General features: G+C 42.1%; 2 protein-coding genes across 2 annotated transcripts in view; both read left to right on the top strand.

The window, feature by feature from the left end:
• The first annotated feature begins 2 nt into the window (after window positions 1–2).
• thumpd3 (THUMP domain containing 3) lies at window positions 3–8,374 on the top strand. The gene is given in 10 exon segments (NM_001141650.1): window positions 3–60; window positions 310–635; window positions 3,679–3,756; window positions 3,927–4,418; window positions 4,661–4,791; window positions 5,064–5,133; window positions 5,260–5,375; window positions 5,527–5,631; window positions 5,768–5,891; window positions 7,703–8,374. Coding segments are annotated over 9 exon segments (1,560 nt in total). The 5' UTR covers window positions 3–60; window positions 310–389; the 3' UTR covers window positions 7,901–8,374.
• Window positions 8,375–19,523: 11,149 nt separating this feature from the next.
• Window positions 19,524–27,142, top strand: part of LOC106565585 (prostacyclin synthase) — a 30,207-nt gene continuing 22,588 nt past the window's right edge. The window contains exons 1-4 of the mRNA XM_014132869.3: window positions 19,524–19,915; window positions 20,823–20,946; window positions 21,720–21,895; window positions 26,473–26,622. Of these exons, the coding sequence (XP_013988344.1) occupies window positions 19,791–19,915; window positions 20,823–20,946; window positions 21,720–21,895; window positions 26,473–26,622 (575 nt within the window). The 5' untranslated portion in view covers window positions 19,524–19,790. The remainder of the gene's footprint in view (window positions 19,916–20,822; window positions 20,947–21,719; window positions 21,896–26,472; window positions 26,623–27,142) is intronic.

Genomic DNA, 27,142 nt, shown 5'->3' with positions numbered 1-27,142 from the left:
AGGAAGCATGAGAGTGCAGTGAACAAGCAATGAACTGAGCTTTTAAACAGCAAAACACCGGTAGGTTTCATCAAACAACCATTTGATTAAAAGGAATGCTGATAGATGTTGCCAGATGTTTTGACACAAGAGTAGCTTCGGCAAAGTAGCTAGCTAGCCATAATAGCAGATATTTGAAATGTGCTTGCTGAGAAAATATTTCAATCAAGCTGTGAGAAGAGTTCGTTTTTTTTATTGATTTGGCCTACAGTAACCCCGTGGTGATTTGCACTATATGTGTACAATGGTGTTTCTATATATCTTTTCCAGGTACATTCCTGCTTCTTGTAGTCACTGGGAACATCAAAGTGCATTATTTATTCAGTGATTGGCAGCTTACAGTAAGTACCATGTCCTCACAAGACAGTGAGGGGCAGCAGTGCCCCCTGGCGGTGGGTGTGGAAACAAGCAGCCAGTCTGCCAGTGATGGGGAGACAGACTGTGAGGTCATTACGGTCACCATTGGAGCAACAGTCCCCACAGGGTTTGAAAACACTGCTGCAGAGGAAGTCCAGGAGAAGATTGGGGCTGATGCAACAATAAGCAAGGACCGCGGTCGAATATACTTCCAAATAACCACAGATAAGCTCTCACAGGTATGATGCCATTGGCTTTGCCGACAGATAGATAATAGGTGTAGACGTAACATAAGAAAATAAAGGAAAGCCGCACACTCTAAGAGCTCAGATGCTAAAATTTAATAACCAACGTTTCGACAGCGAAGCTGTCTTCATCAGGGTATCATCACAAACACTGCGAGATGAGTCATTTTTCTAGATTGTAGACGTAACATAACCATTTCCTACTTGGGTTCCCAAGAAAAGGGGTTTGCCACCCAAACCTCAAGTTAAAGAAATGTGTGATTTTAATTAGTCATGGAAGGTATAGAGTACCACAATATGAGTCATAATACCCATAAAACCCAGCGGTCATACAAGAAAATGGTTCCCATCATTTTTCCCCATAGGGGATTTTAGAACACTTAAAAATAAGGGCTGTGCTTTGTGTAGGCTTACCCTGTGGAGACGTGTTGTCACACCAGGGTATGCCTGCTGTCAAAACAACAAAGTCATTTCTGAAGATTATTTATTTCGCGTGATTAGTAAATACGTTTTAAGGTCAACCCTGTTATGTGAACTGAACTCTCGTTTTAATATGGTGAAACTATTCCTTTTTTTTTAAGAAACATGCAAATGAGCTGGTTCTGCTCTTTTTGGCCATTTTGTGGAGGGAAACTGAGTGGGTTGAGCATAACACGTCAACCCCGTTACCCATAGATAGATAGGCTAGAAATGTAAAATATATATATATATATATATATATATATATATATACAAAACGTGAAGCTTGCATTCAATTGCCCCTCCCTGTTGCACACAGCAAGCTTCCATTTCCCCTGTCACAAGGGGAGTTATGATCATTTCAATCATATTACGTCAAATCTGTTACTTTAATTGGCACTAATTGTAATTTTTCTTAATTTAACCTCTTGAGATGGGAAAACATGTTTTTTATAAAGTTGAACATGTGTACTTTATGACAGAATGTTAAAATTAGGTGAAATAATTAGTTTTCTTTTACCAAATTACAATTCCCGAAAAGCACTCTATCAGTGGAACGACCCAGCCTACATTTCCTATTACTGTAACTGCAGAATTAGCCAATATCCTTTCATCTTGATTTACGAGTATTGCAAAACCACCTTTTTTTGGCTACTTTAATATGACTATTACAAGAGTGTTGTGAATATGATGAAACAGATGCTATTTAAGCCTAGTTTAAATGCTTGATAAAAAGCCTATTATTCTTTGTGTGCGCATCAAATCAAACTTTATTTTCCACATGCGCCGAATACAACAAGTGTAGCCTTTACCGTGAAATGCTTACTTACAAGCCCTTAACCAACAGTGCAGTTCAAGAAGAAAACATTTCCTGTAGTCCACAATCAGCTCCTTTGTCTTGCTCACATTGAGGGAGAGGTTGTTGTCCTGGCACCACACTGCCAGTTCTCTGACCTCCTCCATATAGGCCATCTCATCGTTGTCGGAAATCAGGCCTACCACTGTTGTCATCAGCAAACTTATTGATGGTGTTGGAGTCGTATTTGGCCACGCAGTCGTGGGTGAACAGGGAATGCAGGAGGGGACTAAGTACACACCCCTGAGAGGCCCCAGTGTTAAGGATCAGCGTGGCAGACGTATTGTTGCCTACTCTTACCACCTGGGGGAGGCCTGTCAGGAAGTCCAGGATCCAGTTGCAGAGGGATGTGTTTAGTCCCAAAGTCCTTAGCTTAGTGATAAGCTTCGTGGGAACTATGGTGTTGAACGCTGAGCTGTAGTTGATAAACAGAATTCTCACATAGGTGTTCATTTTGTCCAGGTGAGAAAGAGCGGTGTGGAGTGCGATTTGAGACTGCGTCATCTGTGGATCTGTTGGGGCGGTATGCGAATTGGAGTGGGTCTAGGGTGTCCGGGAGGATGCTGTTGATGTGAGCCATGACCAGCCTTTCACAGCACTTCATGGCTACCGACGTGAGTGCCACGGGGCGGTAATCATTTAGGCAGGTTACATTCGCTTCCTTGGGCACAGGCACTATGGTGGTCTGCTTGAAACATGTAGGTATTACAGACTCGGTCAGGGAGAGGTTAAAAATATAATTGAAGACACTTGCTTTGTGTACATGCCCTGGTAATCCATCTGACTCAGTGGCTTTGTGAATGTTGACCTGTTTTAAAGGTTTTGTTCACATCGGCTACCGAGAGCGTTAGCACACAGTCACCCAGAACAGCTGGTGCTCTCGTGCATGCTTCAGTGTTGCTTGCCTCGAAGCGAGCATAAAGGGCATTTAGCTCATCTGGTAGGCTCGTGTCACTGGGCAGTTCATGTCTGGGTCTCCCTTTGTAGTCCGTAATAGTTTTCAAGACCTGCCACATCTGACGAGCGTCAGAGCCGGTGTAGTAGGATTCAATCATAATCCTGTATTGTCGCTTTGCTTGTTTGATGGTTTGTCTGAGGGCATAGTTGGATTTCTTATAAGCGTCCGGATTAGTCTCCCGCTCCTTGAAAGCGGCAGCTCTAGCCTTTAGCTCGATGCGGATGTTGCCTGTAATCCATGGTTTCTGGTTGGGATATGTACGTACAGTCACTGTGGGGACGACGTCATCGATGCACTTATTGATGAAGCCGATGACTTATGTGGTGTATTTAAAAAATATATATATATATTATTTAACTAGGCAAGTCAGATAAGAACAAATTCTTATTTACAATGACGGCCTAGGAACAGTGGGTTAACTGCCTTGTTCAGGGGCAGAAGGACATATTTTTATTCCTCAATGCCATTGAATGAATCCCGGAACATATTCCAGTCTGTGCTAGCAAAACAGTCCTGTAGTGTAGCATCCACGTCATCTGACCGCTTCCATATTGAGCGAGTCACTGGTGCTTCCTGCTTAAGTTTTTGCTTGTAAGCAGGAATCAGGAGGATAGAATTGTGGTCAGATTTGCCAAAATACAATGCATCAAACCTTTGATTAATTTTGCACACATTCATAATGGTTTGTTCACCTGGCTGTTACAGTACCATTGAGTAAATTCAAAATAGAACCTAGCTTTTTTACCTGTGCCGCCTCTTTCTAGGTCCATCATCTGAGGTCTGTGGACAACCTGTTTGTTGTGGTTGAAGAGTATGACAACTATCAGTTTAAAGACTCAAAGGTATGTCTCTTTTCATTACAGCACAGCCAACCTGAATTCATACAGCCCCTACACATTCATTTCAATTATAAACATTCATGTTGGTAATAAAAGACAAGTCCCCTACACTTTATACCATGCTTCTCCCTCTTAGGGTATTTGATAGAAACACTACCCATTCTGTCCAACAGGAGGAGACATTGGAGGACTTGCAGAAGCTGGCCTCCAAGCTGCCATGGACCAACGCACTAAAGGTCTGGAAACTGAACACCTCTCTGAAGAAGAAGAGGGGACCCCATAGACGGCCCCAAGGTCCCAAGGGGAAGGGACGGAGAGGCAGAAATTTCAGAGATAGAGGCAAAGCCAACAAAGACGATGTGGAGACGGACACCATGGAGACTGTCACCGCAGAGATAGAGAAGCTGCAGCTGGAGCCTCAGGCACCTACTACAGGCCAAGGGGTGGGGGAGGCCGGGTCACCTGACCTGGAGAACAGCCCCCTGGGTGAGCAGCAGGAGGTGGAAGGACAGGAGCCCGTGCCAAAGGTCCTGAAGTTTCGTGTGACGTGCAGCCGAGCAGGAGACAAGCACAGCTTCTCCTCCAACGAGGCCGCCAGGGACTTTGGTGGTGCCGTGCAAGACTTCTTCCTGTGGAAAGCAGACATGACCAAGTTTGATATCGAGGTAAAAATAACATAACATTGCATCCTGTTCCAACGGGACTGGCACCCACTGAATTCCTCTGCTCTAGCCAGGCTGCGAGAGACAACTTAATTGATTACGTTACAAAGAAAACAAACAGGGTAGGAATAACAGTTCTGAGAGTAAATATTATCCCTTTAAATAAATAGGTGGGGTCACATAATGTGAAATGAAATGAGTGTGTTTCCATTATGATTTCACTGTGTGCGTGTGTGTGTTGGCAGGTCCTTCTGAACATACATAACGTTGAGGTGGTGATTGGCATTGCCCTGACAGAGGAGAGTCTCCACAGAAGAAACATCACCCACTTTGGACCCACCACGCTGCGCTCCACCCTGTGCTATGGCATGCTCAGGTCTCCTACTCTCCCTCCATTCACACTCAGTACAGTCAAGCTAAACGGAAAGCTCTCTCTACCTCATGCCTGCACTTTGATAATACATGGGTGAAATACGGATTGTGATAAAAGAACCCCGTTCTGTGATTTCTTGATGCAACCTATTTTGATATACACAACACATACAGCAATTGTAGTGCTTCATGTAAAGTATGTTTCTTCTTCTAATTGATTCAAATTTGTGAAAATCAAATGACAACTGTGATATTTGTGTCTCTTTCATTGGACAGACTCTCTAAGCCTCAGGCATCTGATGTTATACTTGATCCCATGTGTGGAACTGGAGCAATACCTTTAGAGGTAAGAAGGAGAATCACAATATACTGTTATTAAAAAGAGAAAATATGACTATGGTAACTGACTTTGCCTTCCATGAAGTAGTAATCAGATAGTATAGCCTACTGAGTAATTGATTGTTTCGATCAGGGAGCCATTGAATGGCAGCAGGCATTCTACCTGGCCGGAGACAACAATGACATGGCAGTGAGCCGCACAGTCAACAACATCTGTCACATCCAGAAGAAGAGACTAGACAAGAGCAGGTGAGACACAACAAATCAAACCATACACAAGTTACTTTATGTGAATTAGTCACCCCTCAAAGTCAGATTTTGAAGAAGAAATGCAAGACAAAGTGATGAGACCCATTTGCTCGTTAGTTGTGTTTACTCCATTTACTCCCCAACCCTGCAGTACGCCAGGGTTGCCCATAGACACAGTGCAGTGGGACCTGTGCCATCTACCCATGAGAACCAGCTCAGTGGACATCATCATCACTGACATGCCCTTTGGGAAGAGGTAGGAACCACAGTACTGTTTCAATTAGGACCTACACTCAACATTGACTAAACCTCCTAGATATTGCTAATTTCTGTATGGAATGTATTGGTATTGTTTACGTGGCTGAGGTGTACATTGTGTGGTTTTGTTATAGAATGGGCTCCAGGAAGAATAACTGGGACCTGTACCCACCCTGTCTGAGAGAGATGGCCCGGGTGTCCAGACCAGGCTCAGGGAAAGCTGTCATCCTGACCCAGGATAAGAAATGCTTTCAAAAGGTAATGTACCACACATACATTAAGACTATGTAATCTGTGGTAGATGGAGTGTCCTAACCTGTCTGGACCTTAAGGCTCGGTCATCAACAGGAAATTCCAGGATAACCAGAGAATGAGTAGTTGAGGAGGTTGTGGTGTCTTATTGAATTAAATTCGTCCACACCAATATCTGTGTGAACAAACAAACATCTATTGTTAGTGTATGGTATGGACTCTGTTTCCATCGATAAAAGACAGTACAGTGCAGCTGTCTTCATCGACCTGGCCAAGGCTTTCGACTTTGTCAATCGCTATTCTTATCGGCAGACTCAACAGCCTTGGTTTCTCTAATGACTGCCTCGCCTGGTTCACTAACTACTTCTCAGAGTTCAGTGTGTCAAATCGGAGGGCCTATTGTCCGGACCTCTGGCAGTCTCTATGGGGGTGCCACAGGGTTCAATTCTCGGGCCGTCTCTCTTCTTTGTATATATCAATGATGTTGCTCTTGCTGATGGTGATTCTCTAATCCACCTTTACGCAGACGACACCATTCTATATACATCTGGCCCTTCTTTGGACACGGTGTTAACAAACCTCCAAACGAGCTTCAATGCCGTACAACACTCCTTTCGTGGCCTCCAACTGCTCTTAAATGCTAGTAAAACTAAATGCATGCTCTTCAACCGATCACTGCCTGCACCTGCCTGCCTGACTAGCTTCACTACTATGGACGGTTCTGACTAAGAATATGTGGACAACTATAAACACCTAGGTGACTGGCTAGAGTGTAAACTCTCCTTTCAGACTCATATTAAGCATCTCCAATCCAAAATGAAATCTAGAATCGGCTTCCTATTTCGCAACAAAGCCTCCTTCACTCATGCTGCCAAACATACCCTCATAAAACTGACTATCCTGCTGATCCTTGACTTCGGCAATGTCATTTACAAAATAGCCTCCAACACTCTACTCAGCAAATTGGATGTAGTCTATCACAGTGCTATCCGTTTTGTCACCAAAGCCCCATATACTACCCACCACTGCGACCTGTATGCTCCCATTGGCTGGTCCTCACTACATATTTGTCGCCAAACCCACTGGCTCCAGGTCATAAGTCTTTGCTAGGTAAAGCTCCGCTTTATCTCAGCTCTCTGGTCACCATAGCAACACCCACCCATAGCACGTGCTCCAGCAGGTATATTTCCACTGGTCGTCCCCAAAGCCAACACCTCCTTTGGCCGCCTTTCCTTACAGTTCTCTGCTGCCAATGACTGGAACTAATTGAAAAAAATCGCTGAAGTTGAAGACATATCTCCCTCACTAACTTTAAACATCAGCTGTCAGAGCAGCTTACCGATCGCTGCAGCTGTACACACCCCATCTGTAAATATCCCATCCAACTATTTTTTTTCTGCTCTTTTGCACACCAGTATTTATACTTGCACATCCTCATCTGCACATCTCACTCCAGTGTCAATTGCTAAATTGTAATGACTTTGCCACTATGGCCTATTTATTGCCTTACCTCCTTACTTCATTTGCACACACTGTATACAGATTTTTCTATTGTGTTATTGACTGTACGTTTGTTTATCCCATGTGTAACTCTGTGTTGTTTTTGTCGCACTGCTTTGCTTTATCTTGGCCAGGTCGCAGTTGTAAATGAGAACTTGTTCTCAACTGGCCTACCTGGTTAAATAAAGGTGAAATTAAAAAAATAAATAGGTGGTCCCTTGGCCAGATGGCATTTCTTCAAGCAATACTGTGGTGTGTCAACTTGAATGATTTTGTACCATGAGTGTCTTGTGACCGGGTGCATCTGTCTCCCTCAGGCCATATCGAGGATGGGAGGACTCTGGCGGAAGCACCACACTGTCTGGGTCAACGTAGGGGGCCTACACGCAGGGGTGTTCCTTCTCAAGCGCACAGCAGGGATCTTTGGCCAAACCCCAGAAGATGTCAGGGAACCCCTAGAAGAGCAACCAGGGAAGGAAAAACCAGCAGAGGAAAGGGAAAATGAGGTTAAGTGACCGAGTTAAGCCCCACCTATACAGAATATACTTTAGAAATGGCATAGAAATTACCTTTTGCCATTATTTATTTGATGAATCTATTTTGCTGTTTATTTGTTGAAGGTCCAAAAGTGAGTGTCTCATAGGGAAACCTTTCCTAAGTTTTACTGTGTTGTTATAGACAGACAAGGTTTCGGTAAAGTGAAAGAAAGTTGACTGCCTGCTTATTACAACCAGTTTCCTTTTCATGTTAAACCCCAGCTTTATAAAAAGTTGTCTTGCTACACCTGAGTGCCAGTTATATAAATGCAAGTCATTAATCATCCATGGTTCTTTTAGCTACTGTAGGTAAGCAAGACTATTGATTTATACACCTATTGTGTTGTTGAGGGAATCAGTTCAAATGACCACACCTCTCCACTCCATTGATGACTTGTTGGCAGGTTCTGTACCATGAGACTTTATGGTAAATAAAACTTGTTTCCAAACATGCATTAAAGGGTGACTGCACTTCCTAATTTGGCCACATTTTATATTTGTTTCATTAAGAAATGTTAACGGCCATGACTGAAGTCAAATGTCAGTTGTTTTCGGGTTGTGGTTTGCAAGTGGGAAGAGTTAGCCCAAAGAGATTCTTCAAGAATCAAGGGGGACATTTATTTTATTCAGAAGTCCTCCTAAAATGGATGAAGCTACTGCAGATTGCCCCTTTAATGTTGATGTAATGGACTTTTTTCATGACACAAGTCTGCACACACTCATGCATCACCCAGCTGCATAAACAATGACAACAGTGTCTCATCCTTACATCAGAGGGGTTAGTTAGCCAATTTGCCTAAATATTCTGAAATAACTTTAGATTTTTTTGAAAGATAAGCTTGAAATTGGCATGGTCTAATTGACTCAACAATCAACAACATAGCTTTCGTGTTGAATCAGGAAATCAACAGTTATTTCTGGTTGTTTATTGAAGTTAGCTGGCTAACTTATTCATCCTGCTTTGTACAGTCGTGGCCAAAAGTTTTGAGAATGACACAAATATTAATTTTCAGTCTGCTGCCTCAGTTTGTATGATGACAATTTGCATATACTACAGAATATTATGAAGAGTATCTGATGAATTGCAATTACTTGCAAAGTCCCTCTTTGCCATGCAAATAAACTGAATCCTAAATAAAATGCATTTCAGCCCTGCCACAAAAGGACCAGCTGACATGTCAGTGATTCTCTCGTTAACACAGGTGTGAGTATTGATGAGGACAAGGCTGGAGATCACTCTGGTATGCTGATTGAGTTCGAATAACAGACTGGAAGTTTCAAAAGGAGGGTGGTGTTTGGAATCATTGTTCTTTCTCTGTCAATCATGGTTACCTGCAAGGAAACACGTGCCGTCATCATTGCTTTGCCCAAAAAGGGCTTCACAGGCAAGGATATTGCTGCCAGTAAGATTGCACCTAAATCAACCATTTATCGGATCATCAAGAACTTCAAGGAGAGCGGTTCAATTGTTGTGAAGAAGGCTTCAGGGTGCCCAAGAAAGTCCAGCAAGCGCCAGGACCGTCTCCTAAAGTTGATTCAGCTGCGGGATCGGGGCACCACCAGTACAGAGCTTGCTCGGGAATGGCAGCAGGCAGGTGTGAGTACATCTGCACACACAGTGAGGTGAAGACTTTTGGAGGATGGCCTGGTGTCAAGAAGGGCAGCAAAGAAGCCACTTCTCTCCAGGAGAAACATCAAGGACAGACTGGTATTCTGCAAAAGGTACAGGTATTGGACTGCTGAGGACTGGGGTAAAGTCATTTTCTCTGATGAATCCCCTTTCCGATTGTTTGGGGCATCTGGAAAAAAGCTTGTCCGGAGAAGACAAGGTGAGCGCTACCATCAGCCCTGTGTTATGCCAACAGTAAAGCATCCTGAGACCATTCATGTGTGGGGTTGCTTCTCAGCCAAGGGAGTGGGCTCACTCACAATTTTGCCTTAGAACACAGCCCTGAATAAAGAATGGTACCAACACATCCTCCGAGAGCAACTTCTCCCAACCATCCAGGAACAGTTTGGTGACGAACAATGCCTTTTCCAGCATAATGGAGCACCTTGCCATAAGGCAAAGTGATAACTAAGTGGCTCAGGGAACAAAACATTGATATTTTGGGTCCATGGCCAGGAAACTCCCCAGACCTTAATCCCATTGAGAACTTGTGGTCAATCCTTGAGAGGTGGGTGGACAAACAAAAACCCACAAATTCTGACAAACTCCAAGCATTGGTTATGCAAGAATGGGCTTCCATCAGTCAGGATGTGGCCCAGAAGTTAATTGACAGCATGCCAGGGCAGATTGCAGAGGTCTTGAAAAAGAAGGGTCAACACTGCAAATATTGACTCTTTGCATCAACTTCATGTAATTGTCAATAAAAGCCTTTGACACGTATGAAATGCTTGTAATTATACTTCAGTATTCCATAGTAACATCTGACAAAAATATCTAAAGACACTGAAGCAGCAAAATTTGTGAAAATGTATATTTGTGTCATTCTCAAAACATTTGGCCATGACTGCAGTATAACCCTCTGGTATGTGTGCTGCCATTTCAAAACAGATGCAACATTGATAGTGACGTCAGTCTACCTCATTTTAAGTTTGGGTGTTTCACACATTACCATGATCGTATCACATCATGAACTGAAATAAAAGTGACTATTCTCATGCAAGTTTGTATAAATATGACGGACTAGGAACATTTCATCCTTTTTAAAATGTAATTTCGCCAATTAGCTTCAGCCGGCTGGTGTGAGACAGTGGCAAAGTTGGTTTGACTTTAGATAGCCTATATCTGAGGATAGTTAGGGACCGTCAATAAATTGCACAATGTAAATTGGAGAAAATATTAATATCTCATTCAACGCTTTCAATATTTGTATATACATTTCTAAAATGTAAGATGGCTCAGTTCCCTGTGGCTCAGTTGGTGGAGCATGGTGTTTGCTACGCCAGCATGGTGTGTGCAACGCCAGGGTTGTGGGTTTGATTCCCACGGGGGGCCAGTACAAAAAAAAAAAAAAGAAATGTATGTATGTATGTATTCACTACTGTAAGTCGCTCTGGATAAGAGCATCTGCTAAATGACTAAAATGTAAAATGTATAGTTGGAGGTTTTTAAGTCTTTGAAATCTGGAACTATTGACCTTTTAAAATATTGTCCCATGGCCATTGTGTAATTGCTGCCAATGACGAACGAATTGCAAAAATCGCTAAAGTTGCTGACCTATATCTCCCTCACTAACTTTAAGCATCAGCTATCTGAGCAGCTTACCGATCGCTGCAGCTGTACACAGCCCATCTGTAAATAGCCCATCCAACTACCTACCTCATCCCCATATTGTTTTTATTAACTTTTTTTGTTGCTCTTTTGCACACCAGTATTTGTACTTGCACATCATCATCTGCACATCTGTCACTCAAGTGTTAATTTTCTAAAAAGTAATTACTTTGCTACTATGGCCTATTTATTGCCTTACCTCCTTACTCCATTTGCACACATTATATATAGATTTTTCTATTGTATTATTGACTGTACTTTTGTTTATCCCACGTGTAACTCTGTGTTGTTGTTTGTCGCACTGCTTTGCTTTATCTTGGCCAGGTCGCAGTTGTAAATGAGAACTTGTTCTCAACTGGCTTACCTGATTAAATAAAGGTGAAATAAAAAATAAAAATAAATAATTTACTGATGGTCAATAACTAGCCCGATAGGGATATCAAATCAAAGTATTTATATAGCCCTTCTTACATCAGCTGATATCTCAAAGTGTTGTACAGAAACCCAGCCTAAAACCCCAAACAGCAAGCAATGCAGGTGTAGAAGCACGGTGGCTAGGAAAAACTCCCTAGAAAGGCCAAAACCTAGGAAGAAACCTAGAGAGGAACCAGGCTATGAGGGGTGGCCAGTCCTCTTCTGGCTGTGCCGGGTGGAGATTATAACAGAACATGGCCAAGATGTTCAAATGTTCATAAATGACCAGCATGGTCAAATAATAATAATCACAGTAGTCATCGAGGGTGCAACAAGTCAGCATCTCAAGAGTAAATGTCAGTTGGCTTTTCATAGCCGATCATTGAGAGTATCTCTACCGCTCCTGCTGTCTCTAGAGAGTTGAAAACAGCAGGTCTGGGACAGGTGAACAGGTCAGGGTTCCATAGCCGCAGGCAGAACAGTTGAAACTGGAGCAGCAGCACGGCCAGGTGGACTGGGGACAGCAAGGAGTCATCATGCCAGGTAGTCCTGAGGCATGGTCCTAGGGCTCAGGTCCTGAGAGAGAGAGAGAGAGAGAGAGAGAGAGAGAGAGAGAGAGAGAGAGAGAATTATAGAGAGAGAGAATTATAGAGAGCATAATTAAATTCACACAGGACACCGGATAAGACAGGAGAAATACTCCAGATATAATAGACTGACCCTAGCCCCCCGACACATAAACTACTGCAGCATAAATACTGGAGGCTGAGACAGGAGGGGTCAGGAGACACTGGCCCCATCCGATGATACCCCCGGACAGGGCCAAACAGGCAGGATATTACCCCACCCACTTTGCCAAAGCACAGCCCCCACACCACTAGAGGGATATCTTCAACCACCAACTTACTATCCTGAGACAAGGCCGAGTATAGCCCACAAAGATCTCCACCACGGCACAACCCAAGGGGGGGGCGCCAACCCAGACAGGAAGACCACGTCAGTGACTCAACCCACTCAAGTGGCGCACCCCTCCTAGGGATGGCATGGAAGAACACCAATAAGCCAGTGACTCAGCCCCTGTAATAGGGTTAGAGGCTAGAGAATCCCAGTGGAGAGAGGGGAACCGGCCAGGCAGAGACAGCAAGGGCGGTTCGTTGCTCCAGTGCCATTCCGTTCACCTTCACACTCCTGGGCCAGACTACACTCAATCATAGGACCTACTGAAGAGATGAGTCTTCAGTAAAGACTTAAAGGTTGAGACCGAGTCTGCGTCTCTTACATGGGTAGGCAGACCATTCCGTAAAAATGGAGCTCTATAGGAGAAAGCCCTGCCTCCAGCTGTTTGTTTACAAATTCTAGGGACAATTAGGAGGCCTGCATCTTGTGACCGTAGCGTACGTGTAGGTATGTACGGCAGGACCAAATCAGAAAGATAGGTAGGAGAAAGCCCATGTAATGCTTTGTAGGTTAGCAGTAAAACCTTGAAATCAGCCATTGCCTTAACAGGAAGCCAGTGTAGGGAGGCTAGCACTGGAGTAATATGATCACATTTTTTGGTTCTAGTCAGGATTCTAGCAGTCGTATTTAGCACTAACTAAAGTTTATTTAGTGCTTTATCCGGGTAGACGGAAAGTAGAGCATTGCAGTAGTCCAACCTAGAAGTAACAAAAGCATGGATTAATTTTTCTGCATCATTTTTGGACAGAAAGATTTTTGCAATGTTACGTAGATGGAAAAAAGCTGTCATTGAAACAGTCTTGATATGTTCTTCAAAAGAGAGATCAGGGTCCAGAGTAACGCCGAGGTCCTTCACAGTTTTATTTGAGACGACTGTACAACCATCAAGATGAATTGTCAGATTCAACAGAAGATCTCTTTGTTTCTTGGGACCTAGAACAAGCATCTCTGTTTTGTCCGAGTTTAAAAGTAGAAAGTTTGCAGCCATCCACTTCCTTATGTCTGAAACACAGGCTTCTAGCGAGGGCAATTTTGGGGCCTCACCATGTTTCATTGAAATTTACAGCTGTGTGTCATCCGTATAGCAGTGAAATTTAACATTATGTTTCGAATGACATCCCCAAGAGGTAAAATATATAATGAAAACAATAGTGGTCCTAAAACAGAACCTTGAGGAACACCGAAATTTACAGTTGATTTGTCAGAGGACAAACCATTCACAGAGACAAACTGATATCTTTCCGACAGATGAGATCTAAACCAGGCCAGAACTTGTCCGTGTAGACCAATTTGGGTTTCCAATCTCTCCAAAAGAATGTGGTGATCGATGGTATCAAAAGCAGCACTAAGATCTAGGAGCACGAGGACGGCGGCCTCGGTCGACGCCATTAAAAGGTCATTTACCGCCTTCACAAGTGCAGTCTCAGTGCTATGATGGGGTCTAAAACCAGACTGAAGCGTTTCGTATACATTGTTTGTCTTCAGGAAGGCAGTGAGTTGCTGCGCAACAGCTTTTTCTAAAGTTTTGGAGAGGAATGGAAGATTCGATATAGACCGATAGTTTTTTATATTTTCTGGGTCAAGAGTTGGCTTTTTCAAGAGAGGCTTTATTACTGCCACTTTTAGTGAGTTTGGTACACATCCGGTGGATAGAGAGCCGTTTATTGTGTTCAACATAGGAGGGCCAAGCACAGGAAGCAGCTCTTTCAGTAGTTTAGTTGGAATAGGGTCCAGTATGCAGCTTAAAGTTTTAGAGGCCATGATTATTTTCATCATTGTGTCAAGAGATATAGTACTAAAACACTTTAGTGTCTCCCTTGATCCTAGGTCCTGGCAGAGTTGTGCAGACTCAGGACAACGGAGCTTTGGAGGAATATGCAGATTTAAAGAGGAGTCCGTAATTTGCTTTCTAATGATCATGATCTTTTCCTCAAAGAAGTTCATGAATTTATTACTGTTGAAGTGAAAGCCATCCTCTCTAGGGGAATGCTGCTTTTTAGTTAGCTTTGCGACAGTATCAAAAAGAAACTTCGGATTGTTCTTATTTTCCTCAATTAAGTTGGAAAAATAGGATGATCGAGCAGCAGTGAGGGCTCTTCGATACTGCACGGTACTGTCGGAAGTCGGAAGACATCCAGTTTGGTGTGGCGCCATTTCCGTTCCAATTTTCTGGAAGCTTACTTCAGAGCTCGTGTATTTTCTGTATACCAGGGAGCTAGTTTCTTATGACAAATGTTTTTAGGGGTGCAACTGCATTTAGGGAATTGCGCAAGGTTAAATTGAGTTCCTCAGTTAGGTGGTTAACTGATTTTTGTCCTCTGATGTCCTTGGGTAGGCAGAGGGAGTCTGGAAGGGCATAAAGGAATCTTTGGATTGTCTGAGAATTTATAGCACGACTTTTGATGCTCCTTGATTGGGGTCTGAGCAGATTATTTGTTGCGACTGCAAACGTAATAAAATGGTGGTCCGATAGTCCAGGATTATGAGGAAAAATATTAAGATCTACAACATTTATTCCACGGGACAAAACTAGGTCCAGAGTATGACTGTGGCAGTGAGTAGGTCCAGAGACATGTTGGACAAAACCCACTGAGTCGATGATGGCTCCGAAGGCCTTTTGGAGTGGGTCTGTGGACTTTTCCATGTGAATATTAAAGTCACCATGAATGTGAATATTATCTGCTAGGGAACTCAGTGAGGAACGCTGCATATGGCCCAGGAGGCCTGTAAACAGTAGCTATAAAAAGTGATTGAGTAGGCTGCATAGATTTCATGACTAGAAGCTCAAAAGACGAAAACGTCATTGTTTTTTTTTTTGTAAATTGAAATTTGCTATCGTAAATGTTAGCAACACCTCCGCCTTTGCGGGATGCACGGGGGATATGGTCACTAGTGTAACCAGGAGGTGAGGCCTCATTTAACACAGTAAATTCATCAGGCTTAAGCCATGTTTCAGTCAGGCCAATCACATCAAGAGTATGATCAGTGATTAGTTCATTGACTATAACTGCCTTTGAAGTGAGGGATCTAACATAAAGTAGCCCTATTTTAAGATGTGAGGTATCACGATCTCTTTCAATAATGGCAGGAATGGAGGAGGTCTTTATTCTAGTGGGATTGCTAAAGCGAACACCGCCATGTTTGGTTTTGCCCAACCTAGGTCGAGGCACAGACACGGTCTCTGACTGTGCCAGTGGCAGACTCCACTAAGGTGGCAGGCTGGCTAACAGCCTGCTGCCTGGCCTGCACCCTATTTCATTGTGGAGCTAGGGGAGTTAGAGCCCGGTCTATGTTCGTAGATAAGATGAGAGCACCCCTCCAGCTAGGATGGAGTCCGTCACTCCTCAACAGGCCAGGCTTGGTTCTGTTTGTGGTTGAGTCCCATAAAGAGGGCCAATTATCTACAAATTCTATCTTTTGGGAGGGGCAGAGAACAGTTTTCAACCAGCGATTGAGTTGTGAGACTCTGCTGTAGAGCTCATCACAACCCCCCTCTCTGGAAGGGGACCAGAGACAATTACTCGATGCCGACACATCTTTCTAGCTGATTTACAGGCTGAAGCTATGTTGCGCTTGGTGACCTCTGACTGTTTCATCCTAACATCGTTGGTGCCGACATGGATAACAATATCTCTATACTCTCTACACTCGCCAGTTTTAGCTTTAGCCAGCACCATCTTCAGATTAGCCTTAACGTCGGTAGCCCTGCCCCCTGGTAAACAGTGTATGATCGCTGGATGATTCGTTTTAAGTCTAATACTGCGGGTAATGGAGTCGCCAATGACTAGGGTTTTCAATTTGTCAGAGCTAATGGTGGGAAGCTTCGGCGTCTCAGATCCCGTAACGGGAGGAGTAGAGACCAGAGAAGGCTCGGCCTCTGACTCCGACTCGCTGCTTAATGGGGAGAACCGGTTGAAAGTTTCTGTTGGCTGAATGAGCGACACCGGTTGAACATTCCTACAGCATTTCCCTCCAGAAGCCATGAGAAAGTATTCCGGCTGCGGGGACCCTGCGAGGGGATTTATACTAACGTTACTATCTGTACTTACTGGTGGCACAGACGCTGTTTCATCCTTTCCTACACTGACATTACACTTGCCTAACGATTGCGTCTGAAGCTGGGCTTGCAGCACAGCTATCCTCGCCGTAAGGTGATCGTTCTCCTGTATATTATGAGTACAACGACTGCAATTAGAATGTTACTACTAGCTTCGGCTGTTGGAAGTCCTGACGAACCATGTCCAGATAAAATGTCCGGAGTGAAAAAGTTGAATGAAAAAAGTTGAGTGAGGGAAATACTAAAAATATAAACGGTAATTAAAAAGTAAAAACTGTAAAGTTGGCAGGTAGCAAAGTAAGGTTGGCAACAAAACGCACAGCAGCACGTAAACAAGTCTGCAAATGTCAAACCAAATTGACGGAGGGCTTTACGAATGGGTTCTGTGCAGCTGTTCTCTGAATTTATGATTACTTGGGTGCTGGGGACATGAGGGCAGGATTAAAATAAATCCAACACATGGAAAACTGTTATGGTACCCTTCATTCCATGATATACAATTGTTTCCTATCATCTCGCAAATCTCAGTTTCAGACGAGACTGAATGACTCAAATGATCCAATTTACACTTTGTAGTCAATTTTGACACTATAATCAATGTTTCGGACACATGTCAATGCCACATATGCCATTTTCAAAAGCAGAAGTTGCTTTTTAGGGGCAGTTTCTCTTTAAAGCGACAATCATTATTTGAAACGATAATAAAGCATCCTCTCCATCCCTGTTTTGGGTAAAAGCTGAGGGGTAGTGCTGGAGAAATGTAACCACTTCAATTCCTACACAGAGCTATAGATGCAAGGACTGACCATCCATGAAATACACATTATAGTTTTAACCATGTTTTTAGGCTATTGTGTTTGTTTACATTTACTTTGTTTACAAACATTGGAGTGAAACAAGCTTATATTTTGGCTTCTGATGGGGTACGACAGTTGAACTAAGCTCTTGAGTCATAAGTTATATTCTTCAAGAATCAATGGGTACATTTATTTAAATCCGAAGTCCAAAAATGGATGAAGCGACTGCAGATTGCCCCTTTTATTGTTGATGTAATGGACTTTTTTCATGACACCGACTGCACACACTTATGTATCACCCAGCTGCATAAACAATGACAAAGGTGTCTCATCTTTACATCAGAGGGGTATACAAAGCAGGATCAAAGAGTTAGTCAGCCAACTTGCCTAAATATTCTGAAATAACTTTATATTTTGTTGAAAGATAAGCTTGAAATTGGCATGGTCTAATTGACTCAACAATCAAAAACTCATAGAACTTTAGCTGTCTTGTTGAATCAGAAAATCAACAGTTATTTCTGGTTGTTTACGAAGTTAGCTGGCTAACTCATTGATCCTGCTTGGTAGTAAACCCCTCTGTTATGTCTGCTGCTGTTGCAAAACAGATGCATCATTGATAGTGTGACATAAGTCCACCTTATTTTAAGTTTGGGAGTTTCACACGTCACCACAGTATGACTGTGGCAGTGAGTAGGTCCAGAGACATGTTGGACAAAACCCACTGAGTCGATAATGGCTCCGAAGGCCTTTTGGAGTGGGTCTGTGGACTTTTCCATGTGAATATTAAAGTCACCATAAATTTGAATATTATCTGCTATGACTACAATGTCCGATAGGAATTCAGGGAACTCAGTGAGGAACGCTGCATATGGCCCAGGAGGCCTGTAAACAGTAGCTATAAAAAGTGATTGAGTAGGCTGCATAGATTTCATGACTAGAAGCTCAAAAGACGAAAACGTCATTGTTTTTTTTTTGTAAATTGAAATTTGCTATCGTAAACGTTAGCAACACCTCCGCCTTTGCGGGATGCACGGGGGATCGTAACACATCCGGAATTGAAATAAAAGTGACTATGTTCTCATGCAAGCTTTATCTAAATATGACAGCCTAGGAACATTAAATCTTACTTGATTGAAATATCAGTTAGTAATGTTGACTTGAATAACATGTTAGTAAACAGTGTAATTTATTGAGGCTATCCATGATGACACTTCATCAGTGGAATGTAATTATTCTGTATTGATTTTATTAAACCTAATCTTATTACAATCAAACGTGGGTTTGTTGGTTGGTTTTGTTTAGGCATAGATGTATCTGAAAATAGATCTAGTCATAGTCCTACTAGTGATGGGAAGATCCGCTCTTTTTACTGACTCTGATCTTTTCGACTAATTTCATTCATTTGAGTCAGTAATGCCCAGAGCACGCAGGACCCCCCTACTGGCGAACGATGAACTGAAAACTCAAAAGAGTAATGATTCTACGAGCCTCTCACTCACATGTCGTTCACCATAGGACAGGGTTCCCCAACTGGTGGCCCACAGGCAAACGAGGGTGGTTATATTTGGCACCCCAAGTTTTCTGAGCAAAAAAACAATGGGTCAAGCATACATTGGCTTTAAGTCAGGGCATTTATATTTATTGTGCTTCGCTGAGCAGAGCTGTTGTGAAGGAAGTTGTCAAGGAAGTGAGTTTGTGTCCACCAATTATGTCAATGCGGAGCTATACAGAGTCCTCCCCATTGTACAGAGCTCAATTTGGCCTATGCATGCCTCCGGAGGCTCCGCAATTGCTTCACACCATCCATATGGAGCCTGGCTTTAAAATGAAGGAGTCGTGACTCTCAGTCAGTAAAAAGAGTAATTCAAAAATAACCAATTTTTTGTGAACTGCACGCTAAAAGGCTCTACATGGTCAAGTGTCATCTTCAGTGGCCATACAGCATTTACTGCATGCGGCCTCCGCAGAAGTCAGAGCAAGCATACTTTTTGCGCTTTGCAGAGCTGTTGTCAAGGAAGTGAGTTTGTGTTTATACAGGACCTCCCGCCAACACCTACTGTCAACCAATAATCTCAATGTGGAGCTATACTGAGCCCTCCACATTGTTACATTTGAGAGGCGCGCAGCAATGTGGTACAGAGCTTGATTTGGTCTCTGCATGCCTCCAGAAACTCTGCAATTGCGTCACACCCTCCGTCCACATTATCAGATCAAGCATAAATTGGCTTTTACTACGTGAACTCTTGCGGATAGGAAGATGGATTAGGAAATATGCAGGGTGAGGTCGGGGAACACCCTGGAACGCCGTCATCGGATGACATAAAACAGCACTATATCAGGTGGACCCTGTCGTCTTAAATTAGTCATATGTTTTCACTGCTGCGCACCAACGTGCAAGTAAATCTGCCAAAACTACGAGCTATGATTTGGACGATACTTTTGATTGTCCAGGGCATCCTTATCTTATTCATACTTGTTTCGAAACGCTCTAGGTGAGTACCCTTTTCTAAAATCACTATTTTATTCGAGATAATTTCTACTTTTGCAATGTCTACATTGAACATAGCATGCATGCTTTCTGTATAATACTGTATTGTAGCCTTTTCAAACTTGTTTTCACCTGTGCGCATATTTGCGTAGCCTACTTATTAATATATGTATTGCCTACCCAGCATAAACTAACCCAGCATAAAGCAGTATTTACCATAAACCTAAAATAATCTAAATAGATCTTGATAATATCACAGTTGTATTGAGCGATATATATAAATGAGCTGTCGCCTGTCAATCATTTTTGAGAGGCACAATTTAGATAATTCTGAGTTTAACCAAAAACCAAGGGATTTACTATAAGAAGTAAACAACATCACTTAATCTGTTAGTTTAGTGGCCTGCTATATAACCATTTATCCCCCCACTCAACGCTGTGTTTGGAGTTTGGTTAAACAGCCAGACTTCGAAACTTCTGTCGATTTTAAGGCCTTCATAAACCTTTGATACAAAATCTTTGAGACACGCAAGTTTACATTTAACTGGCCAGCAGAAATGCTGAAATGCTCTCAAAGATTTTGTATCAAAGGTTTATGAAGGCGCATCTGTTTTCATCCTTGTTGCTGTATCCTTGGTTGTGAGGAACTGATGGGCTCGTTCTATTCTAAATGTTAATGGGGGAGTTCCGGCTTTAAAACTTCCTGGAAAAGCTGTATATATTTTACACACAGCAGTGTCACACAATGTACTGATAAGAGCCAGACATGCAAATATTGATTCAATTGATGTATGGGTACAGTCACTATATTAAAATACAAAGTCTGTATAATCAGTAATGTTGATATGAACAAATATAGGTGTGAATATTAGCTGTTCAAAATTAATTGCATTCTGTTCTTTTCTATACAGGTCAGAGAAAGAGCCACCTTTAGACAAAGGAGTTATTCCATGGTTAGGCCATGCCCTTGAGTTTGGAAGAGATGCTGCCAAGTTCCTAACCCGTATGAAGGTGAAGCATGGCGATATCTTCACGGTAAGAGTGGCAATATCCTCCTGACACCCAGCAATTAATATTAGTCCTCTAGTGGACATCAATTATTGGTCCATATCGCTAAGGCCATACAAGCCACAGTATTAAGTCCTGTTGTCCCATTGAGATGACATTCTGGGCTTTTCAATGATATCAAGTGTGACTTTGACAACTTTATCTTCCTGGTTCCAAAAAAATGGCTGCTGTCAAAATTAGCAGATTTTATAGGAATTTGAAAAGAAGTGTGTAATTATTATTTTTGCGACTTTGATATTCAAATTGTTTTCTAGTAAGTGAATATCTCAGGAATAGTTAAGTGAGTTGTCAGGACTGTGTAATATTTTTTTTCACATTAAATAAGAGCTAAATAAGAGCTTATAAAGAAATGTCCTCTGTAGTGGACAACCGGATGCCGCAACTATGTTTTTCACCTACTGTACCCATTGACTGTAATGTTAAATGTTTTCATATTTACGTCCTAATGACCGTTACAGAGGACAATTTTGCACTTACAATAAAAGATAAATAACAATATTTTACAAAATCTCAATCTTAGTAACGTTTTCTTTTCACCCCAAACACTTTTTTGGGGTCTCAGGAGGATATAAAACACTATCCTCAATATCATCTACGTAAATGTACCTTAACCTGATCATCTGTTCTTAATTCTTGAATACATCTACAGTAGATTAAATTCTTCACTATTCATGGTGAGTGTTTGTTTGTGTCAACCTTATTAATTGTGTGTCTGTGTCACTGTGTGTCTGTGTGTGTAGGTGCGTGTGGCTGGACGTTATGTGACAGTGCTGCTGGACCCCAGCTCTTATGATGCTGTGATAGAGGACTCTGTGTCCCTGGACTTCACACGCTATGCACAGGTTCTCATGGACAGGATCTTTAGCCTGCGGCTCCCCCATCACAACCCTGCTGTAGAGAAGGCCATGATGAAACAGTACGTCCCTAACCTTATCCCTAGCACAGTGTCACTCGCTCTTTTATGTGGGCCAGCCCAAAAACAGCTCTACATGCCCATTGATATGGTCAGAGTTCAAAATTACATGTTTTAAATAAGACAATTGAGGACAGCATTATCCAGCCAATAACTGGATCCTTACACAGGTATAATACACAACTCTGTGTGTGTAAAGTTGTTGCCTGGCTCCACCGTAGTCTAAATCAAAATGTTTCCCTTCCTGAGACAGAGAGGTGTCTGGGACCAGGGAATACTACATCAACTATCACAGATATCCGTGGGTTCGATTCCCACGGGGGACCAGTATGGAGAAAAAATGTATGAAATGTATGCATTCACTACTGTAAGTCGCTCTGGATAAGAGCGTCTGCTAAATGACTAAAATGTAAATATAAATATCACTACCATCAGCGTAAGATGGTAAGCAAGATCGCGACGACAGACATGGACGCTCTGTTCCTAGCTCCTAGCCAACTTTTCTTGTTGGTTATTACTGCACTGTTGGAGCTAGGAACATAAGCATTTCGTTACACCCGCGATAACATCTGCAACATATGTTTACACCAGATGGAGGCTCCTCAGAGGAAGAAGGGAAGGACCATTCTCCTCAGTCAATTTCATAAAAATAAAATTGTGAAATATTTAAAAAGTTATCATTTTTTGATAAAACTGTACTAAATATATTCACATCACCAAATAATTGATTAAAACACACTGTTGCAATGAAGGTCTACAGTAGCCTCAGCAGCGCCCTGTAGGGTAGCACAATGGTGTAGCCTGAGGACAGCTAGTTTCTGTCATTCTCTGGGTCCATTGACTTCAATACAAAACCTAGGAGGCATATGGTTCTCACCCCCTTCCATAGACTTGCACAGTAATTATGACAACTTCCGGAGAACGTCCTCCAACCTAGAGTATCAGAGCTCTTGCAGCATGAACCGACATGTTATCCACCCAATCAGAAGATCAGAGAATGAATCTAGTACTGAAAGCATAAGCTACAGCTAACTAGCACTGCAGTGCATAAAATGTGGTGAGTAGTTGACTCAAAGAGAGAGAGAAAGACAATAGTTGAACAAATTTGAACAAATTACTTTATTCCGAGAGAGATTTGGCTAGCTATATTTGGCTGTATTTTTTTTAAACTTTCACTTATCTAGAGAATGCAACTAGCTAGTTTAGCCTACTCAAACACCCAGCTCAAACAGAAAGGGATGCTATGTTAGCTAGCTGGCTTTTAGTTGTATTAATTTATTGCCACCGGGACCCACCGGTGTAACTGCTTTCTGACTTTACACTGTAGTGCATGATTGTAGCAGGTTTACTAACGCGTTAGTTCTAGTAGCTATGTTTTCTATGATGTGACAACGATGTAGACTGTGTGTAACAGTTAACGGTCATGATATGAAGGTTTGGCTTGGAAAGGTTTTTTTGCCTGGTCAGACAGCTGATGTGTTGTGCACTGAAGTCCACAAGCGAAGGGAAAAGTTGAGAGGAGGGGAGCGCGAAGATAGTTGTGAGAAGCAAATATATTCTAAATAATATATAAAGTGATCATGCTGTTTTAATGTGGCTGCTATGAATGTGAACTCTGTTTGCGCGTAATCAGGGGTGTATTCAATCCGCCAATTCTGTTATAAAATGTTTCTTAAACGGAAGCAAACGGAACGAAACGGGGATAAACATACCTAAATTTGTCCAATAGAAAAATGACATTTGCAACTGTTGGATTAATGATTACATCCTAGATCAGCTAGATGCAGGCAAGAGTGTGCAAGGCAGTATTGAATGTGTCACTGTCTGTCACCTTGATTACAAAAAAAATATTTTGACCTGTGCACCTACATTGTAAACTCGTTCATAAGCTAGGTTGTAGCAACCTCATGATGGGTACAGGGAAAATTTGAGTACCTACAGTGGCTTGCAAAGGTATTCACCCCCTTAGCATTTTTCCTATTTTGTTGCCTTACAACCTGGAATTAAAATTGATTTTTGGGGGGGTTTGTATCATTTGATTTACACAACATGCCTACCACTTTGAAGATGCAAAATATTTTTTCTTGTGAAACAAACAAGAAATAAGAAAAAAACTGAAAACTTGAGTGGGCATAACTATTCACCCCCCCCCCCCCCCCCCCATGTCAATACTTTGAAGAGCCTCCTTTTGCAGCAAATTCAGTTGCAAGTCTCTTGGGGTATGTCTCTATAAGCTTTGCACATCTAGCCACTGGGATTTTTGCCCATTCTTCAATGTAAAACTGCTCCAGCTCCTTTAAGTTGGATGGATTCCGCTAGTGTACAACAACCTTTAAGTCATACCACAGATTCTCAATTGGATTGAGGTCTGGGCTTTGACTAGGCCATTCCAAACATTTAAATGTTTCCCCTTAAACCACTCAATTGTTGCTTTAGCAGTATGCTTAGGGTCATTGTCCTGCCGGAAGGTGAACCTCCGGCCCAGTCTCAAATCTCTGGAAGACTGAAACAGGTTTCCCTCAAGAATTTCCCTGTATTTAGCGCCATCCATCATTCCTTCAATTCTGACCAGTTTTCCAGGCCCTGCTGATGAAAAACATCCCCACAGCATGATGCTGCCACCACCATGCTTCACTTTAGGGATGGTCTTCTTGGGGTGATGAGAGGTGTTGGGTTTGTGCCAGACATAGCGTTTTCCATGATGGCCAAAAAGCTACATTTTAGTCTCATCTGACCAGAGTACCTTCTTCCATATGTTTGGGGAGTCTCCCACATGCCTTTTGGCGAACACTAAATGTGTTCGCTTATTTTTTTTCTTTAAGCAATGGCTTTTTTCTGTCCACTCTTCTGTAAAGCCCAGCTCTGTGGAGTGTACGGCTTAAAGTGGTCCTATTGACAGATACTCCAATCTCCGCTGTGGAGCTTTGCAGCTCCTTCAGGATGATCTTTGGTCACTTTGTTGCCTCTCTGATTAATGCCCTCCTTACCTGGTCCGTGAGTTTTGGTGGGCGGCCCTCTCTTGGCAGGTTTGTTGTGGTGCCATATTCTTTCCATTTAAAAAAAATGGATTTAATAATGCTCTGTGGGATGTTGAAAGTTTCTGATATTTTTTTTATAACCCAACCCTGATCTGTACTCCTCCACAACTGTCCCTGACCTGTTTGGAGAGCTCCTTGGTCTTCATGGTACCGCTTGCTTTGTGGTGTTGCAGACTCAGAACAGGTGTGTGTGTGTGTGTGTGTGTGTATATATATATATATATATATATATATATATATATATATATATATATATATATATATATATATATATATATATATATATATATATATATATTATACTGAGATCATGTGACACTTGGATTACACACAGGTGGGCTTTGTTTAACAAATTATGTGACTTCTGAAGGTAATTGGTTGCGCAAGATCTTATTTAGGGGTGAATACATATGCACGCACCACTTTCCCATTTACATTTTTTTTAAATTTCACTTCACCAATTTGGACTATTTTGTATATGTCCATTACATGAAATCCATATAAAAGTCCATTTAAATTACAGGTTGTAATGCAACAAAATGGGAAAAACAGCAAGGGGGATGAAAACTTTTGCAAGGCACTGTAAACGTATTGATGTTACATTGAGCTGGGTGAATGGAATATGAATGACAGTCATCCAATATGCGGTAATAGAAATAAGGCCATGCTCATAAAAACGTTTGAGGAGGAGGCTTGAAGCTTGTGTGTGCAGAGTGGTACCAAAATTAAAAACACGTCTTACCTTTTTGTAGTTAATACATCCGTGAAACATGATAATTCGGCCTATAGTATTCTTAACTAGCATTGAAAAAGTTAACCCTTTCTTCTCTAGCTACTTAAAAATATCTCTCCCCATCTTCTGAATCGAAGAGGGGAGGGGCAGGTCACCTAAACACGCACAGGCTAAGATTTTCATCTTGTAGGCAGACACTGAAAAAAGTTTGAGTGACAGAGTGAGGACTTTGCATAGGCATTTTGTTGTGGGACTAGAAAAAAAATGCCTGGAATGTAAATAACGTTATTAACCAGTTCCCATGCTTTTAAAATAACGGTTCTGTTCTGGAATAGTATGGATCACTTTCATTCCAGGTTCAGTTTCTGTTCCTTGAAAAATGTCATTATTTTCCACTTTTCTGTTCTGTTCCCTGAACCAGTTCCAACCCCTGGTGCATCCAACAAATGTGCTCACCTCCCACCATGCTGTTGCTGGGCACTGTTGTGGAACTACCTCAGTCTATCTCAGCCATATCGTCATTGTGTTGGTTGCAGTGCTATAGTGCTTTCTTTCAGGCTATACAGTGAATAGACCACTGGCTCTGTGTAGTGGATTTTGAATCCACAGTATCAGTGTTTTGTACCCTGCCACACAGGTTTACTACACAGACATAGGATAGTGTTTCTTAATGCTAGGACCACAGGTGTTTTATGGTGTTTTTCCACATTCACATTATTTAAGTAAGAGTGAATTACAGGTTTGGTCTTGATGATGAACGTTCCTCTCTCTTGACCTTAGTTTCTTGACTTAAACCTTTGTGTCCTCAGGCACTTTGAGGGGGAGAGCCTGTCATGCCTGAGCAGCACTATGCACTGCCATCTCCAGTCCCTGCTGCTGCAAGCCCAGAGGCCCTGTCACAACCAGACTGACTGGAACACGGACGGGCTCTTCAGCTTCTGTTACAGTCTTCTCTTCAGGTATGTTTGGAGGAGTTCAAATAAATTAACAGGTCTTTAGTATCAAGAGAGGTTACAACCAACTTAATAATCTATGTACAAGTTTGTCAGAAGCTCTGAAGGGATGCTCTCCCTTTAGCACTCTTTATACTCATGCACAAACTAGGCATCTCTGTTCTCAGGGTGCAATAATCTGATAATGACCTTGCACACACAGTTTCTAGGCGTTGGGCCAAAGTAACAATGTGTTCCCTTCTTTCTGTTCTTCTATCAGTCCCTTCCCTGAGAGCAGTCACAGAACATTCTAACACAATAATCAGGACTCAATACGCTACATGCATTTGCAGAGACACAGAGGACACTTAAAAATGTCCACTACACTTCCTCTTTTTATCACCATATGTGATAACAAAAATGTATTTTACTTCTTAACATACATTCAGTCTATCATCAGGAGTGCATTTAGTAAATACTGATTCTTACATACAATAGACAAAAATCCATCTTCATATTTAATACTTTTCCCATTACCCTTTACATT

This window comes from Salmo salar, chromosome 12, assembly GCF_965601325.2.
Source record: "Salmo salar chromosome 12, fSalSal1, whole genome shotgun sequence".
NCBI lineage: Eukaryota > Metazoa > Chordata > Actinopteri > Salmoniformes > Salmonidae > Salmo > Salmo salar.
This window is presented reverse-complemented; position numbering and strand designations above follow the sequence as displayed.